This window comes from Diabrotica undecimpunctata, chromosome 2, assembly GCF_040954645.1.
Source record: "Diabrotica undecimpunctata isolate CICGRU chromosome 2, icDiaUnde3, whole genome shotgun sequence".
NCBI classification, from domain to species: domain Eukaryota; kingdom Metazoa; phylum Arthropoda; class Insecta; order Coleoptera; family Chrysomelidae; genus Diabrotica; species Diabrotica undecimpunctata.
Genome location: NC_092804.1, coordinates 114,716,275 through 114,737,516, shown reverse-complemented (window position 1 = coordinate 114,737,516; position 21,242 = coordinate 114,716,275). Strand labels below are relative to the sequence as shown.

Sequence of the window (21,242 nt, the reverse complement as noted above, 5' to 3'; positions counted from 1 at the left end):
AAGGAGGAAAAGAGGACGACCCCGAAAATCCTGGAGGAACGAAGTAGACGACGCCATGAGTAAGAGAGGACTAAACGATGGAGAATGGAACAACAGAGAGAGATGGAAACGGTTGAGCGAGGGAAGGCAGTGAATACTGTAGAATCCCTAAATATATATATATATATATATATATATATATATATATATATATATATATATATATATATATATAACTTTAATGCAAAAATTGGCAAAGAAAAATAGCTGTTATCACTAGAAAATACGGATCAGGCACACGCAATAACAGGGATAATCGTCTGATACAATTTTGCTAAGAAGAAGGATATGTGGTATCACACACCTAGTTTGAACTACCTCCTACGTGGAAATCTCACCTCAAGATAATAATCAAAAGATTGTAAGGAATCAAATTAATTTTGCTTTGATTAATCATAGATTTAAATCAAGTATCCTGAGTGCACAACCCTACTCAGTTATGGACCTAGGATCAGACCAGAATCTAGTCTTTATCAATCTTATACCTAAACTAAAATCCATACACCGAAACAAACCAAAGAAGTGCAATTTTAAAATACTTCGAAACGAAGCTAATAAAGAAAAAGTAGCAACCAAACTTAATAACGACTTGAAAAAACAATCATATCAGAAGACGAAGAAATAAAAATATATGGCAAACAATAAAAAATACCATAGTTGGAGTACAATGAGGAGAACTTAAGAATACGAAAAGTAAGAAACGGAAAAAATGGACGACGAAAGATTTTTTTTGAACTCATGGAAGAGAGAGAAAAACACAAGAGCAACCCATATCAAGAAATTCAAAGAACCATATACTTAAAAATCAAAGAAGCAACAGAAAAGTGGATAAATAAAAAGTGGGACGAAATAGAAAACCTAGACAACAAAGATGATAATTTCAACGTCACTTAACATTATACCTACTCTAGTTGACAACAAAGGAAAAATAATTGTAGCAAGAAGCAAACAAATTCAAGTATGAGAGTAATTGATCAAAAAATCCTTTTCGAATGACAGACCTGTCCTGCAACAGACGTTGACGTGAGAGATGGAAGTACTCTAAACCTAGACGTAGAGGTAAAGCATGCGGTACAATGTGCAAAGAATTGACGAATTTAGGATCATTAGTTTAATGAGTCACTTACCAAAAATATTCTTAAAGATCATACATTATATGATTTATAAAAAATGTAAAATAAACATGAGTAACTCTCAATTCAAATTCAAAAAGGCCTAGTTTCATCGACTATCAAAAGGCTTTTGATAGAGCACAGCGTGAAAAAACCAAATTAAGGGTGATTAGCAAAACCAATGAAGATTGTCGCATTGACCTAAATAACACTTCAATTAGAACAAGTTTACAAATGTAAATACTTAGGAGTAGTACTAACTGATAAGTGTGATAGGAGCAGTACTAAATGGTAATTGTGATCCAGATATAGAAATACTAATACTAAACATGAATACAACTGTATGGATTTAAAGCCTGGACAATAAAATTAATAGAGAGTAAGAACTTCTAACATCGATTAAGAAAAGAAATATCTCCTACTCAGTAGACACAATGAAAAATGACAAATATAACCTGCTATGAATAATAATTGAACAAAAGATAGAGGGCTGAAGAGGAGTGGGCAGAAAAGTCATATCATGGACTCGCAATATTAGAACTTGGACGGGCATAAACGTTCAACAATACTAAGAGTGGCGCAGAATAGAGAACATTTTAATGTAGTGATCGCAAACCTACAGTAATGGATTACACCAGAAAAAGAAGAAGCACAGAAAGATTAGAATTTTATATCAATCCGAGGGTACAACATCACTCTCAGAATTTCAATCAAAATATGGCTATTTGTCCATAATACCGAAGTCCAGTAAGTCAACTGTCAAATTGGTTTTTGCCACTTGGTGTTAATTTGTAAATTAAATGAATAGATTAAATCTAATAATTTCTTAATTTAAAAATGTTTGAAAACGATTTCACAATTGTAAATCAAAACAAATGTACAAATGTAAAATATCCATAATTGTTAATCCTATATGAAATCATTTAAAGAAATATCAGTATCCACCAGGAAACTGCATTAATGTAGTTGGCTGTATACCATGAATCACAAAAAATTATATTTAAAAAATCCTTTTTAAAAGATATAATTATGTAAAAACCCTATCGGGCTAGATCACAGGACGTTTTCGGCATAAGTATTTCATCATCAGTGATATCTGGATTGACATATTTGAAGCCACTAAATATATGGGCTAAAAAACGCTTAGAATTAATATTAGATTACACTTTTAATGTAAAAAAACTAGGATGTTTTTAGGAAGTTATAAACGAAATTAGCCTCATGCCACTGAGGACTTGTGTTATCGTAAAGCAAAAACTCTTAGAACGCCTTAACCTCCTAAAGCTTTCTGCACCATAGTGTTTTACTCTATGCTGGGAGTACCTATCTTCTTAGCATCTCGCCTCACTTCTATTTAACCAGGGCTTGGTTCTCCTCGTTCTCAATCCTACCAGGTGCATAGCAATAATTATATTTATCATTCTTGATCTGTCCCGGGTTACATGTTTCACCTACTTTACATAGACTGTTATGTTTGATTAATAGTAACAATATCGTTTTTACCAAATTTATGCTTGTATACGTTCAATAGGTCTAAGGTGTATCAAATATTTTTCTTAGTATCTTTGTTTCAAAGATAGATAAACAGAATTACATTAGGACATACGTGAGAACCGATATTATAACAGTTCCATACAGTCTTAGTCTTATTTTTTGTGATAAACGTCTGTTATCTAAATATTTCTATGGGTCATCCTTGGCGTACCACGTCTTTCCTTTGGTCATGCACTGGGAACTACTCGATATAACCTGCTAGTGCATTGACGTCATTTACGTGTAGCTACATTGCCATCTGATTTGTCTCATTGTGGCCGATGTAACATTAGGGGACGACATAAAAACAGGTATCAGCATAAGAATAGTTCGAAATATATATGTAGATATTTGCTATCTCCAGCTGATTTGTTTCATTGAAATATGTGGTGGGTTTATTATATTTAGATCTAATTAAATAAATGTAAGTTCTGGTCTTAACTGGTTAGTTGTAAATAATTGATACTACACAGAATTACCATTTCAACCAATAATTCTGGTATATAAAATTAATATTTTTATGCTGACATTTATTTCTTTAAGATTTATAGAAAACTGGGCAAAAGTTAAATCTAATATCTTAGCCTCGGCCAAGGGAGTTCTTGGTGAAAGAAATATAAATAAAAATAAATCGTTTCCAAGGCTAAGAACTCCATGGTTTTGTACAGAAGGAAAAATGTAAAGAAAAGAAAAAAGGTTATAAAATATACAAAACATATAAAAAAAACACATAAAAAAACGTTACATGGATTGACTACATAAAAAAACTCTATGTGGAGACACAACAAACGACGCTAGAACCGGAAACACCAGAAATTACCACAAATGAAGAACTTAATATAAATATGCAGGAAGTTATAAAACGCAACAAAATACCGAAGAATGGAAATCAAGAGAACTAATTCTACTATTCAAAAAAGGAGCTAAAAAACAGTCAGAAAAGTACAAAGGCATAAACTTGTTAAACATTACCCTAAAATTTAAAACTAAAGTTTTACAAGAACTAATGAATCAGAGGATAAGTTTAGCAGATAAACAACAGGGTTTTCGTACTGGAAGATCGTGTGTACAGATGTAATATTCGTCAAAAAGCAAATTATTGAGAAATTACTAGAGTATAATATAGAGTATAGAGTAAAATGTAATGTACAGTGTATAAACAAATTGACACTAAATAGAAAAGAAGAATGGAATACTACATAAACAGAATGGGGAACCCGTGTAGTCAAAAAAGCAAGAGATAAATCACCAATCGGCAAAGGAAATATGGGATGACCGCGTCAAAGATGGAATGACAACCTTCCATAAAGGTATTAATTCGCCAATGAACAAGCAGAATTGCTTATAAAGAGGAAGAAGCAGAAGTTTTGTAGAAGATAAGTATTTATTAGAGACATATAAGAATTTAGTGTTGAAATACATTATGTCTTTATCAATTTTCGCCCTACGTTCGATAGCATTATCTATGTGGAATGACTTGTATATAACCAAAAATGTAACACTATTGAGGTCGCTGTACCAATTGAGCAAGCCGGTTTTGGAAAGGAATAAAGCTGCTGTGACCAAGTGCTGTACCTGACTACTTTTATCAAAGCTGGCTTTAAAAGACGTAACAAATCTGCCATAACATTCGACGACCTCACAGCTGCCTATAAAACTGTGTGGATAGAGCGCCTTATTTATAAGTTGATAAAAGTCATACCTTGCCTCAAAACTTGTCAGCTAATTAAAAATTTAATAACTAACAGACTGTTTCAGGTATATAGGAATGATGTACGGAGTACCGTTAGAAAACTGAACAACGGCTTACTTCAAGGCTTAGTGCTAGCCTCATTATTATTTCATTTTTTTACGGCATACATACCTGAAAGAAAACCGACAAAAGCGACAGCATTATTGAGAAAGTACGAGAAAATTGTATTCGACTTACAATTACCAATCCATCAAGATATTACCACACATTACAAAAAGCACCAGCATCTGAGATCTAGAAATCCTCCAATCTGAACCGCCCAAAAAATTGGTGATGCTTATGATATAAATTGGCAATGATCAATAAGATGGATGCCAACAATAGGATCAGATTCACCTTAACTCAATGCTTCACCGGATCCAATCTACCACGGTTCAATACTGCATTTAACGTTTAAAAAATATTGCTGTTAATTAATTAATTTTAATTATGTGTTATTACTATGCCATATGCTAAATAAAAAGTAAATTCTCCGTTACTGACACGCTTCTTTGTAAAATTCATAGGGACAGCTAAATTATACGATATCTAAAAGATCATACATATGACTCATTTCATTATTTCATTCCTGAAATATAGGCATCGTAAACAAAGCAGTTAAACGCGGAGCACTTAATCGGTGGTCTACATATATCTCTTTACCACTTTCTTTCTTTCTAGCATAACACATGTACTTCCCACCTCCAGCGTTCCATTATCCCCACCTGTATTAGTTTGGTAGATCACGTGCGTATGACAGACAAAGATAGACCCTCAAAGTGAATATTGTGGTTTTATATCTATTCACAGAGAGGTGCATACCTTACCTAGTCTATTCTTATTATGTCGATGATAATTACAGTCTTAAAATAGTTCCTTCAGTAATAATCAATTTATTTTTTCAGTTTGTTTACCACTACATTACACACTATCTTCTGTTCACAATAGAGGGCGAGGTAGAAGGAAAAGTTGAGAACGTGATAATAAAAGCAGCATTAAGTTTTGATTTTAATACTTACAATGCAACTCTAAACAATTTTGATATTATGAATTCAGGGTAAGTAATATATACATTTAAAATATAGATAATCTAAAAGTACTACACTACCACTAATAATGACTATTTCCAAATATTTTGGAAAGATTGTATAATGTTGATGTTTATATTTACCTATAATTTAGTTCTAAAATTTTTACATTATTTCTTTAAGTTATACCTATATTTTAACTGTCTTTTCCTGTTTTACTTTTATTAACCGGTTTCTTGTTATCAATCTCATTTGTTTACGTTTGTTCTTTAGTTTTCCATTTAATACATTTGAATGTGCAATTATGTGTCTATAATATTTTCTTAAATTTTGTTTTATATCAAAACGAACAGAACAACTAGAAAATATACACATTTTTTCTTTTAGATCTATCGACATTCACTTTTCTGGGCATGATTGGATTGATTGGTTAACTAATACCATGACAGCAGTAATTACTACGTTTTTACATCCACTTATTTTATCGATAATTCAAAATGTTTTCAAAGGTACCTTATGTGGTCTTGTCGATGCTGTAAACGAAATAATTCACGAAATATTACATGTTTAAGCTTACCCTATCGTTTTGTTTTTTCTCTAGAATATATATATATATATATATATATATATATATATATATATATATATATATATATATATATACAGTGTAAGTAAAAGTTTATGGTCAGTATTGTAGAATTTAACAGGATATCTAACACAGATATAAAATCATATTTTCAGCGAATAGACAAAGACAACAATCATATTTCCCCTTGGCCTCCCCTCCACATTTCTAATAGACGCCCAGTGAGATGATTATTTCCGATCCAGCTTATAATACCTAAGAAAGAGCGGCAAGGCTGCCTTATTACATATTTTAATTAAAACATTGAATTGATTCAAAAAATTGGCGATCAGTGGCGCGGTTATATTGCCATTCAAAACTGGATGATGATATTAAAAACAAAATGACACAAATACTGGTACAAAATGTCTTAAATCCATGATAAATTTACAGATTCGCATTGTTATTTGACGAAATAGTAACCTAATTTCCAATAAAACAAGATAATTTTGGCAACATCGCCATTCATCTATCCTCTTCAATAGGATGGATGGATATAAGACAGGTTGAAGGCTATGCTATGTATTTTAGAGGTGGGTCAACTAGTTGGCATATCAGTGAAAAACCGTAGATTCGTTAACGACAAATAAGGATTTAAAATGCAGGGATTTTCTGATAACAATGAAGCTAAAAAACAAAAGAAAGAGTTAAGAAGCTGGTTACTTCTATAATTAAAGAAAAAGAAGATTGTACTATTGAAAATCAACCAGTACAAGAAAAAGAAACCGATAAAGCTGCCTTAAGTGGTTTATTTTTGATGAATTAATTGGACATGACTCATCTAAACGTACACTTGTATCGAGAGCTATAAAAGAAGTCGACATGTATTTTTCTGATGATATATTACCCAGAAAAAATTCGAACGGAAATTGGAACTGTCCATTACAGTGGTGGAAAAACCATCGCCATGTATATCCCAACTTAACCACTATATTAATAAAATATTGTAATATTGTAGCAACATCTGTTCCTTGTTAAGACATGTTCAAAATCTGGTTTGATTTTAAATAAAAGAAGAACGCGGTTAACAACAAGTAAAGTGGAAAAACTTATGTTTGTAAATGTCAATTGAGACGATTTGCGATTTAATAATAAAGTGTAATGTAAATGTAAGTACGATTTACTATTTGTATTGTTTAATTTATTTTTCAAATTATAATAAATATATCCTTAATTAGTTTCTTTCACTTCAATACATATACACATAAATGATAATAGCCAATGTAGTTGTTTATGTACTCTCTTACTTAAAACTACCGTTAAACAATCAACTAGTTGAATAATTTAACGTTACTTGTTTACGAAAAACGGTTCAGTTGCGCTAACGATAAAAACGTCAACGACCCACCTCTATTCGTTACCACAATATTAAAAACAGTGTCCTTACTTTGACACTGCGACATTGCCAAATAATTTTGTATGAAGCTTTTTTATTGTGGCGGCATAATGCAGTTTATTGTTTTTATTGGGAATAAGGCTGACTTTTTATTTTGATGTTTAGATTTCCAATTCAGTAATACCTCAGAATGGCAGGTTTGGTGGGATATGAATATTTCCTGTCGTATATTATTTACACATTATTTAATACTTTGTTTAAAGTAAAAAATTACAAATTATTTTTAAAAGATGGTACGTTCTTAGATATTTTATAAAAAATATAATTCACCATCTAGAGCTCTTTAGAGAAGAGGGACAGAAGTCTTTGTAGTAGGTTTGTTCCAAAATAAACAAGATTGCACTAGTCAGTAAACGACTGAATATAAATATATATATATATATATATATATATATATATATATATATATATATATATATATATATATATATATATATATATATATATATATATACTGTATAGGTAAAAGTTTATGGTCGGTATGGACCTTACGTGAGATGGAGTGAGAAATCATCATCATCATCATATAACGGGGGTCCTACGGCGATTGCTGCTTCCCGCATTTCAGCCTCCATCTTTTCCTATCTCTCCAATCTCCCTCTTCTAAGCCTCTAGATTGCATTGTTTTTGTAATTTCTCTTCTCCAGGAATTTGGTGGTCTTCCCCTTTTCCTTCTTTCTGGCGGAACATACATTAAGGCTTTCTTTGGCCACCGCTCCTCCTCCATTCTCATCACGTGACCATACCATTGTAATTGCCTTCCTTGTATTCTATCTGAAAGAGTATCTCTAATTCCTGTACGGTTTCGTATTTCCTCATTCCTGATTCTTTCTGGAGTGAGAAATACCTGTTTAAAAAGAGGGTACTTAAAATACGAAACATGAATAAATTTTATTAATATAAAGCGATTTCCGAAGTGAAAATCAAAATGTTAAATTACTCTTATTGCAAAGTAAAATTGTGGCATATTCCCAATAAAAAACAGTAAGCTGCCATTTAAATCAATTCGTCCAAATTTGATTATCTTAGAACATTGTTCAAATGCTAAAAAAACAACAGGTCAAATAAAACCAATAAGTTTGATAAGTTTGGCAACGTTGAACTTCCCCTCTTTTGTTAATTTCCGCTAATGCATTTTCGACGATGTAAAGGGCGGACCTAATATACCTCCCTCTTTTTAAACAGGTATTTCTCACTCCATCTCACGTAAGGTCCATACCGACCATAAACTTTTACCTATAGTGTATATATATATATATATATATATATATATATATATATATATATATATATATATATATATATATATATTCAGTCGTTTACTGACTAGTGCAATCTTGTTTATTTTGGAACAAACCTACTACAAAGACTTCTGTCCCTCTTGTCTAAAGGGCTCTAGATGGTGAATTGTATTTTTTATAAAATATCTAAGAACGTACCATCTTTTAAAAATAATTTGTAATTTTCTACTTTAAACAAAGTATAAAATAATGTGTAAATAATATACGAAAGGAAATATTCATATCCCACCAAACCTGCCATTATGAGGCATCACTGAAAAACTAAATTAATTGTTAGAAACTTTGTACAATTATAAATACAAATAGTAAAATTAGGTATGTAAATTTTTTTTTTTATTTAGCTTTACGTGTCTCGACAGCGTAGGTCACTGACACAGGTACAATTTTATTACATTACATTACAAGAATATATAGTAACATTACAATTAATAAAGAAATACATTAAATATTGGTACAATTATTAATTATCAAATTCTAAACTACGTTTCTTCTTCTAAATATCCTGGTAAAGCTTGGTTTCATAGTGGAAATTAGTAAGGTTTTGGAATTGATCTGGCGAACTGAGAATATTTTGTAGGTTTTGACTCAAAAGATTATTTTTTCTTTCATTGTTAAAGTGGGGACAGTCTACGAGAATATGTTTAACAGATAGAATATTACCACAGTGTGTGCATGTAGGTGGATCTTGGGAAGTCATTAAATGTTTATGAGTTAGTCTTGTATGGCCGATTCTAAGTCGGCGAATTAAGATTTTGTTTTTTCGTGTCATGGAAGGAAACTCAAGCTTTTTAACGCTGGGATGGATGTCACGAAGCTTGGAAGGGATTTTATTCCAGTGATCTTGCCAAGACATTTGGATAATATTTTTAAAATGCGACTGTAAATCTGTGTAATATGTTAATTATAAGTATATACAGAATAATTCCATAAGTTTTATTTATAATTATACCCAGTTTATAACAATTAATTTGTGTAAAATTTCTTTGTAATGTTTTTGAGAGAATATTAAATTCTAAAAACAATAAGCATAATTCAAGGAAAGGTAACACGTATAGATTTGATGTTCAAATAAAAATTAATTTTATGTAAAATTTATTGTTAAAAGATATTATTTGTAATTATAATACTTAAATATTTAATTTGCTTATCATTTTCATTACCTTTTCTACTAATAATAATAAGAAAAAAGTAAAATTTTGCAAAATATTTATTTTAAATTATTTAAATAAATTACGCGATTAAATAAACAATTCACAAATTAACTAAATTGCATTATTATGATCTATTTCACGAGGACCCCGATTAAAAAAAACACAAACAGTTTTTGAAATAGTAAAATCGCTTCGCTTTTAATCACTTTATCATTGGCGCATCATAAACGTCTCATTTTTAAAATAATCATTTTATAATTTTTTTATATGAACTTAAACTCTTAATCTTTTAAATGGATCTCTTTTAAATTTCTTATTGTTTATAAATAAAGCTCAGATGAAGTTTTGGAACCGACATTACCAGAGCGGATAAAATAAGAACAGAGGAAATATGAAACAGAATGGAAGTAGAGTAATGCTCAATTACAAAAAAGTTACCAGAGCAACAGGTGGCTAAAAAGAAGGAGGTAAGCTTGCATTGGTAAGCACTTTCTCATCAGGTACCGATTCTTCACTACGACGAATGATAGAGAGGCTATCAAAATGGTTTTAAAGTCATTGTTTTGCAGTTAAACCTTCACCTATTTTCGGATTCTATTCTCCAACTTCTATATGAGCAGTCTCTAGCATACCATTTGTCCATCGTTCCACCAATGTCAAGCTTTCACCACTCCTTGGAGAGTCCGTTAAAAAAATAAAATTGGAAAAAATCTCTCTCTTCTTGTGCGATCCTCCTGATAGTTTTTTGTATTTTTTTTTCTCTCATTGTGATGTCATTGTTGATATATATTTTTTCTTCCTTGTGGTTTTTGAAGTTGGAGCTGTTCTTCATGACTTTGATTTTTTCTTTCTGGTCTTCTAATTGAATCAGGCAGGTTTTTGTTCCCAACTTGTGTGTATCTTTAATTTTGACCTCAATTTTTATATATCTTTTGAATATATTCCAGCACCGCCTCGTGTGTATTGCTATAGTATTCATTACTACGTTATCCTTCCTCCTTTGTTTTTCCATAAATTCGATATTCTCCTTGATTCCTTTTAATTCATCTTTAATTGCTTTGTCTCTTTGTTTTGGGTCTTTGGTCTCTTTTTTTAACTTTTGATTATCTTCGTTGAGCTATTCTACTTCTCTTTTAGTCATTCGTTATCTCTGTGATATCGTTTGACAATTTGTTTATCATTTCAATTATGGTATCTAGTTTTGATTCATATTTGTTCCGTAGTGTATTTGTTGATAGCTTCCTACTCTTCGTATGTTCTTGTCCTTCCTCATTTTTGATGTTCTTCTCTCTTATTTTTCTTTTTATTTTTTCGCTGTCACTGTTCTAATCTTTTCCTTTTTCCAAAATTTTTTTCATTATTCGGTGTATTCATTATTCGACAGTATTTACCATTTATTTACTTTATTTATTATACCCAACCAACAAACAAAACCAATAACCAACAAAATATTGTCTTCTGAGATATTTTGTTTACAGTAGCAACGTTGCAAATAAAACAACCGAGATTTCGCTGACTGGTTTGCCTCTTATCGGTCTTATCTGTTAACCTCGTCGGTTTGTTATAGTAAAAGGCAGGTTTACACCTATCCAGTAACTGGCATCAGCTTTACTAGCACGACAGCGCTGGCATAGTAGTGGCGTCATGCAAACAATTTTTTGCGCCACTCCAGCGCTGTCTGCCAGCGTCTTGAATAGAGAGCTGGTCTATTTTTCATGCCAGTGGTTCTCGTTCGCGTCCCCTTTAACCATGCACCAGTGGTTTTAGACACGTATAAACACATCGTTTCAGTCGTTGGCATACCTGACGGTCAGTACGACGTACTGACGTCGCCAAATAGGAACTAGCGTGAAAGTAAAACTGGCGTTAACTACTGAATACGTGTAAAAGAGCCTGTTCAGCTCTTTCTAGTCAAGCACTAATATGCCAGTGAGACTTGCGCCAGCTACTGGATACATGTAGACGTACCTCCCTACTCAAGCACTGGCACGCCAGTATTTTTTTTTAATAATTACTAAACATTTTTATTTAAATAAATATGATATTTTACAGTGATTAACAATTTCTAAATATATTGTTACTTGCTTTTTGTTTCTTCAATTTTAAGTTCTGTAGCACTAGTAGTTTCTTTATTTTTAGTCTTACCTTCTTTTTTTAAATCGAGTTCTGTATCTTTATCAGAATTTACCAAAATATTGGACGATAACAGATGATCCAATCCATCTACATCACTAACGGATTTGGGATTACTGTCATTAACGTCTTTACATAGATTTCCCATCTTATCATTAACTGAATTAAAAATTTCTATTTGTTTTTTTATTTCTTCTTTTGAATAATTGGTATTCTCGTTTGGTTTAAATACTCTTTTTAAGTTTATATGCATCATTTCTAACTGCACATCTATAACTTCTTTAACGATTTCCAAACTTACGGTATTATAACCAGTTGGTCGTACTTCTCGTAATAGTGAACTTAACATTTCCAAGGTTTCAAGTCGTTTTTTATGAACTTCATATTGAGAGTCTATATCTTTTTCATAAAACGCAAGATATCTATATAGCTCATTCAATTCCTGTATAACATTAACGTACTGTAGTGGATAATCTCTTAAATTGTAAAATAATCTGGCTCGTTTTAACCACTTGTGGGTATACGTAAATAGTTCGCGTGCTTCTTCTATATTCGTAATCTCTTTTACAGGAACACTTGGTGAGTGAATTTCTAATCCTACAAATTTAAACTTATTTGCATCCGATGATTCACTTTGGCGACAAAGTTTCCAAGTGTCTTCCCAAACTTTTTCCATGACAGATCGTCTACTACGACTAAAGAGGTGCAGCCCATATTGTACCTACAATTAAAAAATTAATATTTATTATTTCATAAAAATCAAACTCTAAAAGGTAAATTTTATAAAATTTTAAGATATATTTGTTGTTCATGCATTTAGCCTAAAGGAGCAGTCTCTCTTATGCAATTGTCGCATGCGTTCGACACAAGCGGCAGTCCCAGGCGACTAACGCACTGGTTGGACAATCTCTCGTGTGCATTTAGAGGCATGCGATAGAACAGCTGATATTCAACTGAACAGCTGGAATTTTGTAAGGTAAGAGATATGTTTCTTTTCATATATTAAAAGAAAAAGAATTTTAAAGCATTTAAAAAATAATGCTACATAACTTCAAAATGAATAAAACTCATCACATTTGGGCGAGGATAGTTGAAGATCTACCATAGTTCATTTATTTTTAAAAATATTTTATACTTAGTATTTTTATCTTTTGTGTGGCTTAATACAAATTTATATACTTATAATTTCCCGTGTAGGGTATAGTCCCCCATCGGGCGCGTCCGGGTGGCGGATAGGGGAATGCCTCTCAGATATGGGTGGTACCGGAAATGAAATATCGGGCGTGGACCAAAAACTAGCAAAACAGTAGCGTCTGATCCAGAGTGGACGGCTAACGAACAGCGTCTGACCCAGAGTGGGCGGCTGATACAGAACTCACCAACCCGTCTGGCAAGCGAGGTGTTTTAATGCCAAAAAACCCTCTTCAGGAAACATGTCGAATTATGAAACAAACGGAATAGGACCCCAGGTGGGTAGAGTTACTAACTTGGAATCCCATACCGTCCGCCTCAAGGATTCTGGGGGAGACAAATATTCGACAAAAATAAATATAGGAACGTATAACATAAGATCCATGAACGAAGACACTAAAATCCACGAACTAGAGGAACAACTGACTAAAATACAGTGGGATATTATCGGCATATCCGAAATAAGAAGAAAAGGAGAACAAAAAATACAGCTAAAATCAGGAAATTTGCTATACTATAAAGGTAATGAAGAAAACACCAACAATGGAGTAGGATTTATAATAAATAAAAAAGTAGTTAAATACATACAATCTACCAAGGGCATATTAGATAGAGTAGCATATACGACGCATACATTAAAAACAACGTCCTTAAAAATTATATAAGTATACGCTCCAACAAGTACCTACAGCTATTAAGATATTGAACATTTCTACGAAGACATAACAACAGCTATGGAAGAAAAAAATCAAAATTAACGCTAATAATCGGGGACTTCAATGCCAAAATAGGAGAAATACTATATAAAGAAGAAGACAAAGGGACACCATGGATACGGTAAAGAAATGATAGAGGACACACATTGATGAATTACTTGGAGGGGCAGCAATTATATGCAATGAATACATTCTTTAAGAAAAAACCTAAAAGAAAATGGACATGGATTAGTCCCACTGGTGAAACTAAAACCGAAATTGATTATACTCTTTCAATGCAAAAATCCACGGTTAAAGACAGACATGGAAAAACTAAAACAAGAAAAACAGACGTACGAAGAGAAAATAAATGAAATATTGCCGACCAAGGAAGATATAGAACACAAACATATCAATGAAATAAACATGATATTTACTGAAACTCTAATGAAGTGGGTAAAGAAATAGCACAGACAACAACAAAAGAAGAAAGTTTCATATCCCAGGAAACAAATAATCTTATAAACACAAGAAGAACTTTACTAGAACAAAGGGACAGAATTAAAATGAACTACAAAGAAATAAACAAAACTATTAGAAAAAATATCAAGGAGTGTAAACGGAGAGTACAGGAAGAAAAACCTTTTAAATTATTTTTTATTTTATATTTTGAAGATGTAAAAGATGTATGTTTCCAGATTAAAATTATTTTTTTATCTTTTGTTTTAATTAGGGTCCTAATCGGGACTCCAAGTTTCTCCTAAAATGGAAGTTCTTATCGTTCTAATTGTAGTCTCCTTAATTGTACCTAATTTGGAGGTCCCTCTCATCCTAGTATACTGCCTAGTATGGTGCCCTTTTTGTGTCTCAGTTTGGACGGAGGCCCCTTTCTTTCTTTCTTCCCCATTCTTCTTATATTATGAGGTAAGACAAGTGATCTAACTTTCACTTTTAAGAAAGTTTACCTAATTATGCAACAGACTGAATTGAATAACCTGATAGAATTTTTGATTAATATTATTATAGTGCATATTTTATTATTCATTATTAAATATTTAATGTCAATTAATGTTTTTGTATAGTCTCTGTTTTAAACATGTTTATACCGAAATGGGTTAACCAATCAGTAAATTTTTGGTTTTTTGCGTATTTTATTTTCTCCTTTGATTGCATGTTTTTTCTACACAGTTAATCCAATGCAACGGCCTGCGTAGCGCAAGCGGTAGGATGCTTGCCTCGCAAGCCGGTGGTCCGGGGTTCGAATCCCACCGCCGGCAAGAACATCTAGACATTTTAAAAATGTCTATAGGTCCCAGGTCGACTCAGCCTGAATAAAAATGAGTACCTTGGGTAAAACCAGGGGTAATAATAGACGGTTGAAGCGTAGCACTGGCCATGTTACCTTCCTTGTATACCGTAGGCCCTAGATATAGCAGACTACCCTGCTATACTCCCAAAGCCGCGACAGCGGTATAAAACGGGAGGCTATTATATTAATCCAATGCAACGAGAACTTAGGTTAGTTAAGACCGTTCTCACATTTTTTAATATATATGATTACTTTATTGATATTTGATATTTTAAATATCTTTTTATATTTGCATTTTTCAATTTGTCTATCCCATTTATGTTTTTTTTATTTAAATATTTAAAAACAGTAGCGCCCTTCATTTAGAAGAGTTTTTCTCGTCCCTATTCCTCTTTGTTGTTTGTGTTATTCTTTCTTGAAAGTATCAAACTTGGCGGAACCTCTCTACTAAAGAACGTACGAGACATCTTCAATCTCTGCTTGTATATTAAAAAAATAATACAATAACACCATTACAATTCTTCTACATAACAAGGGTGATAGAATCTACAGAATTACAGGCCCGTAATTACTACAGGCGACAAGATAATTCTCTTCAAACTGTCTTTCCGGAGGATAAATTTACCATTATAAAATATATTGTGAATTAAAAATTCAAATGACATGCTGGTGGTCACTAAGATTATTTTTGAACTTATAAGTAAGTGTCGATAAAATTGATAAACGGTGAAATTATAGGCGGGGAGAACGTCAACATCATTGTATTCAAATGGTAAGTCAAAAGAGGTGTGTTGATGCTTACAACCAAACATGATGAAGTGTTTGAATCCCAAGGCAGTTGTTGACTACACCAAAGCAGAAGCTTTTAATAACGTATTTGACCAGATGTCGTCTTATTCAACTTCTGTAACACAAACTTTTGTAGTAAGTGTGTTTAATATTTATTAAATTGAAACAATAACAAAGCAGATCAAAAACAAATAACAGAATTCCGAGAGGCACTATATTTTAAAATATTTGCACTTGAAAAGAAAGAAAATCCATTAGATATCGAGCTATAGCTTCGACAGGAAAACAGATTTTTTTTGGCAACTTTTTTGGATTTGGAGTGCTCTTTTGACATATATGTTTTTATATTAGTAATAGAAAGTAATGTTATTTTGAGTTTGGCCCTGAAAATGATAAAGTATACCTACAATTTCATAAGCTGTTTCGAAATATAGCTGTCTTACATGGTAAAAACAAGCCATATATTTTATATCTCTTCTAAAAATTTAGGGGCATTAGTTAGTGTTGGCAAATTTATCTTATGTGAGTACTACTTTATTTTATAATATTTTTGTAGTAACAACAAAAATAACCTGCAAACAATACTTTAAGAAATAAGGAAAATTTCAGTCTGGACCATTTCTAGTTATTTAAATCAGGAACAAGGCCCGTTTAAGTCTGATCAATAAAACTAATAACATGAAGCCAAAAAACAATAATTCTACCTACAACTCTACTAAGCACACTTACTTGGGGACTGTAATTTATTTTAAACATCATACATAAAAAACAAGCTATAGTCATCTGCAGCATTGAAGGTAATATACGAATATTCATGGTTACGTTGTAGCCGGTGGATCACTAATTAATGTGATTTATGCCTTTAGAATTGCTATTAACAAGGTGTGCATATACATTTTATTCAAAAACACTATTGATTCAGTTCCTAATGATACTTATAATATTTAATGTAAGCCCTACAATCCCTACAATAAAATAATTAAACAAGAACTACAAAAACTTGGCATCCACGCTGTTTCCAAAATGGCTTTTCTACATGTAGGTATGCCTAAAAGCGAATACAGTCACGTTTTGAGTTTTAGAAAGGAAATTGTTAATTATACCTTTGGAAAGTATATTAAGTCCTGACTTTTTACCCCGACCCCCTCAAAACCATAACTCAGGATAACTTAAGTTTTTCGCCTTCTCCTTCAAGATCAACGTCACCAGCTGTAAATAACATCGAAAATACTATGAAATCAGAAACATCAATATCTTAAACAATGTAGACAATTTTAACCTGCTAAAGATACATATCGCATTATCTCCTGAAATTAACGAAGACAATTCAAAAAGCGACTCATCATCTTCAATATCCCTAACATTCTGAATTCCCAAAAAAACCCAAAACTGCTTTCAAAACCTACCTGGAAGATCTCGTTTACTCTTTAGAATCTATTACAGATAATATCGAAAATAGATCACCTGAATTTGTACTAAATTATAATAAAATATGTGATTTTCTGAAAAACAACTTATACTCTCGTAACCCTGAAAAAATGTACTGCAATGAACTAACTATGATGAACAATGAACAAAACTAATTCATAACCTAAATTTTATTTATTCTTATACACAAAATTCTAAATTAAAAATAATATTCCAGGTTAAAAAAAATATATCCTAAACCTTCTTCAATTGGAGAACAGGCGAATCATTATCACAAGTTGAAGTATAATCAAGTAATGACCAATTCGTTCATACTGCAGTGGAGCATAAATGGTTTTTATACCTATTATGAACAGTTATATTGCACTAATCCGTAAATAGTATTTACTTACCCAAGTTCTTGCTAAATCAGCTTGTGCTTTAAAAAGAGCTGTGTTCGGCAATAAAGAAGTTTCAAGTGGGTCCAAAACAGTCTGAGCTGCTCTTAAGTGATATACCGCATTTATCCATTTATCCTGTACGATGAATAAAGACGCCAATCTATAACATCTTGTGGCCCAACTAATAGGATCACCATCATTAATATCAAGTTCTTCCTGTAGACTTTCGTGTATTGTTTCTGCATAAAGATTATTTAACCCTAATTTCCCGTAAACCCAGCCAAGCATTTGCAAATTATTTATCTTCAGCTTTCGTAGCTTTGCTTTTGCTAATGCCTGGTCTGAATTATGTGACTCAAATAGGTTCTCTGTGCTGTACACGAAAGTATCAAATTTGAGCTCTTCTTTGACAACTTCTTCAAGAAGGGCTCTTGCTCTTTCAAAATCTCCCATTCTTGATATAACATAAGAAAGGTAGTTTACTACTTTTAAATATATAAATCTTATCTGAGCATCTTGACTTAAGTCTTTAATAATGTTAAGACTCTTCTCCAAGTATGCTTTCGATATTGTAAGAGCATTCATGTTTAGAGAAACCTTTGATTTTTCATATAAAATAGAACTTATTAGTGACAATATCTTACAATAATTTAATGTATCTTTAGATATACCTGCTAGTATTTGATCTACTTTAATTTCTAATTCACAAAATTCTTGTTCTAAATATTTTTGGTCTGTTTTAGTATCTTCACCTGAATCTCCTACTTGCGTTTCTTGCTTTTGCTTAATTGTGGATGGACATTTAGTACTTTCGTATTCATCTTTTAGTTGCTTAACAATATTTTCAAAGTTAAATTCCATATTGACATAAAAGTCAAGTTCTGTGACACTAAAATTTTGAATAAAAACATTTATTTAAGCTTATTTATAGTAACACGTGTTGCTATAGACAACTGGAAAGTCAAAATTTTTTAAAAGTTTGTCATTAGTTGCTACATTGACCTTACATCATGGGTAAAACCATCATTATTCCATACGTGAATAATAAACCATATGAAATTAATTCATATTAATTATTTAAGTATATAATTAAATGAAGCTTTTAGTTAGTTACCAATTACAACTCAAAAATGCACATTTCTGAAATTTTTTTACCCATAGTAAAAAGAATGAAACTTAAAACAAAATTCAAAATAAAAGTTTTGTCAAACTTATGTCAAAGGCTTATGTAAAAATGTCAATATATGTTACTTTTTTTATGAAAGTATGGTCGTATTGTAGCCAGTTGACTAATTTTACATCTTTCATTCACCCATAATACCCATTACAGAATTCTAGAACCCTATACCAGCTTCTAGAGGTATAGTAAATGGATATCGTAAATTTTGGAGCCACTTGGTAGTCTCCGAAAAGTGTTTTCCGCCTGCGATCTAATGACTTGCAGTCACACAAGGTATAGTTGACGGTTTCGGGTCCTCTGCTACAGAGTCTAAAGCCTTAGTTCCATGAAACAGTCCCATTTTATGCATGTGTATGCTCACTGGCGCATTTCTAATCTCTAGTAAGAAAGCCTATTATGACTCTGAGCTGATTTCTGCTTGTTTTTTGTAGTTCCTTCTTAGCACATGTCCGTCAAATATACATATTGCCATGTATTTGACCAGTGAAAGTTTGCCAGTGAAAGTTATGTTGCCTGTGGATCCAAGCTTCTTTCTGGTTAACGATGATGCTTTTTGGCACTCCCACGGCCAGCTTTCATCGAACTATTTTGTAGCTAATGCTCTTTTGGCAAGTTCGTCAGTTCTTTCATTGCCGTGAATTCCCCGGTAACATAAAACCCATACCAGTGTAACACTGTTACGTTTCGCTAGTCTGTCGAGTATCTTTTGTCTATAAGAGTCTCCATGGCCGCTTGGCTATATATGCATGATTCTCTTTAGTTCAAGGGCCCTTATGTCAAGTTCTCTCGCACAGTGCAAGATTGCAAAAGTAACTGCCTTAAATACAGAGGTGTATTCTCCTAGTTAATTAGAAATATTTAAATTTCCACCATTACTAAATTCTTGTTCGTTGTTGTTTGTATACCAGCATATATAAATTTCCACTTAGAAAGGTACTTTAGGCCTGCTGATGGGTACGATATAATTAGAAATCACCTCTATTTCGTAGCCCTTATTTTATTTATGGTGTTACTATATGCTAATCTAACCATTACATTGTTCAGGTTTCCTCGCAGTCTATAATATCCCATTCTCTCCTCTGAACACATCTATCTCATACTGCACAAAGAATGAGTTTATAAACCCAATCCCTCGAATAGAGTCTCATTATTTAATAGCAGCTACCACCCGGGAGTACATTAGTAGCGGTAAAAGTATTCGTGATTTATATAGAGACTTTACAGAAATACAGGGACATAAATGTTACGTTCCAAATTTAAAGTAGAAAGTCCCACCTCTATTTTCAAAAATTTAAACAATGGTAGACGTGTAAGATCGGTTGCCTATAATATATTATAAGCAAGGTGGCGAAAATAAAATTAGTAGTTTTCAAATAGGGGTAATGTCTGGCAAATTGTGCTGAAGTTAAGGGAAAATGTCTTTTATTTGTAAAGAAACTAATTTAGATCGTTCTTTGTAGAGTTATCTTGAAAGAATTGGGATTTCATAATTTAAATGTTTGAATCTCGGTATTATTCGGTGACCTCCGTGTGTCAAGTTGTCAAGTGTTCGGGAACACGACGGAAAGGAAGTGATTCTAGGTTTGACCGTGGTATCGAAAAGTTCGAGCTAGTTTAAAAACGGCGTTTTGTTTTTTTTTTGCTGCTGTTCCATGTGGGATCTGGACTAGTATGAACCGTGTGGATATTCAAGGGGATTTGCTGCCTTCGTGAAACGGTTTTTTTTGTATTGCCTAATTTGGCTAAGAAGTTTTTTTTGTATTGCTCCATTTTATCGCCAAAAGGCAGATAAACAAAGTATTAAAATCAATATATTTATTTCCAAATAATTATTTTAGACACGTATGGTAATTAGTGTTTTCTTGCTTCAGGGTTCTTCTTCTTTTTTTATCTGGCTGTAATTTTCAACTTTTCAACATTGTCATACAAATCTATGTACATCGGCAATCGTATTTTTGGAGTTCCTCCGAAGTCGTAGTGGATTTTTCGAATGGCATTTTTGGATTGAAGACGCACTGAACTTTAACTAGGATCCCACGCGGTGAAGTACATGAATGTGAATGAAAATTCGAGGAATGGATCGATAATTAATTTTCGACGGAAGATTTAAGCGCCGTCTAATTTGTTTACGGGATACAATAGTTTTTTTTAAAGATTAATTACACATACCAATTATAATTTTGTAATCTGCGTCTAAGGGGGGGGGCGGTTAAATATTTG

The 21,242-nt window shown here is 32.2% G+C and overlaps 2 protein-coding genes across 2 annotated transcripts in view; one reads left to right on the top strand and one right to left on the bottom strand.

Moving 5' to 3' along the window:
• The window catches only part of LOC140433414 (uncharacterized), a 31,096-nt gene extending 25,076 nt beyond the window's left edge, over positions 1 to 6,020 (top strand). Inside the window, exons 4-5 of the mRNA XM_072521426.1 lie at positions 5,322 to 5,473; positions 5,832 to 6,020. Coding sequence (XP_072377527.1) covers positions 5,322 to 5,473; positions 5,832 to 6,015 — 336 coding nt within the window. The 3' untranslated portion in view covers positions 6,016 to 6,020. The remainder of the gene's footprint in view (positions 1 to 5,321; positions 5,474 to 5,831) is intronic.
• Positions 6,021 to 10,308: 4,288 nt separating this feature from the next.
• LOC140433413 (KIF-binding protein-like) lies at positions 10,309 to 18,755 on the bottom strand. Its single transcript, XM_072521425.1, has 2 exons — positions 17,855 to 18,755; positions 10,309 to 12,771 (listed from the first exon to the last, which is right to left on the bottom strand). The coding sequence occupies exons 1-2, from the start codon at positions 18,701 to 18,703 to the stop codon at positions 11,995 to 11,997; spliced, it is 1,626 nt and encodes a 541-aa protein (XP_072377526.1). The 5' UTR covers positions 18,704 to 18,755; the 3' UTR covers positions 10,309 to 11,994.
• Between the last annotated feature and the right edge of the window lie 2,487 nt (positions 18,756 to 21,242).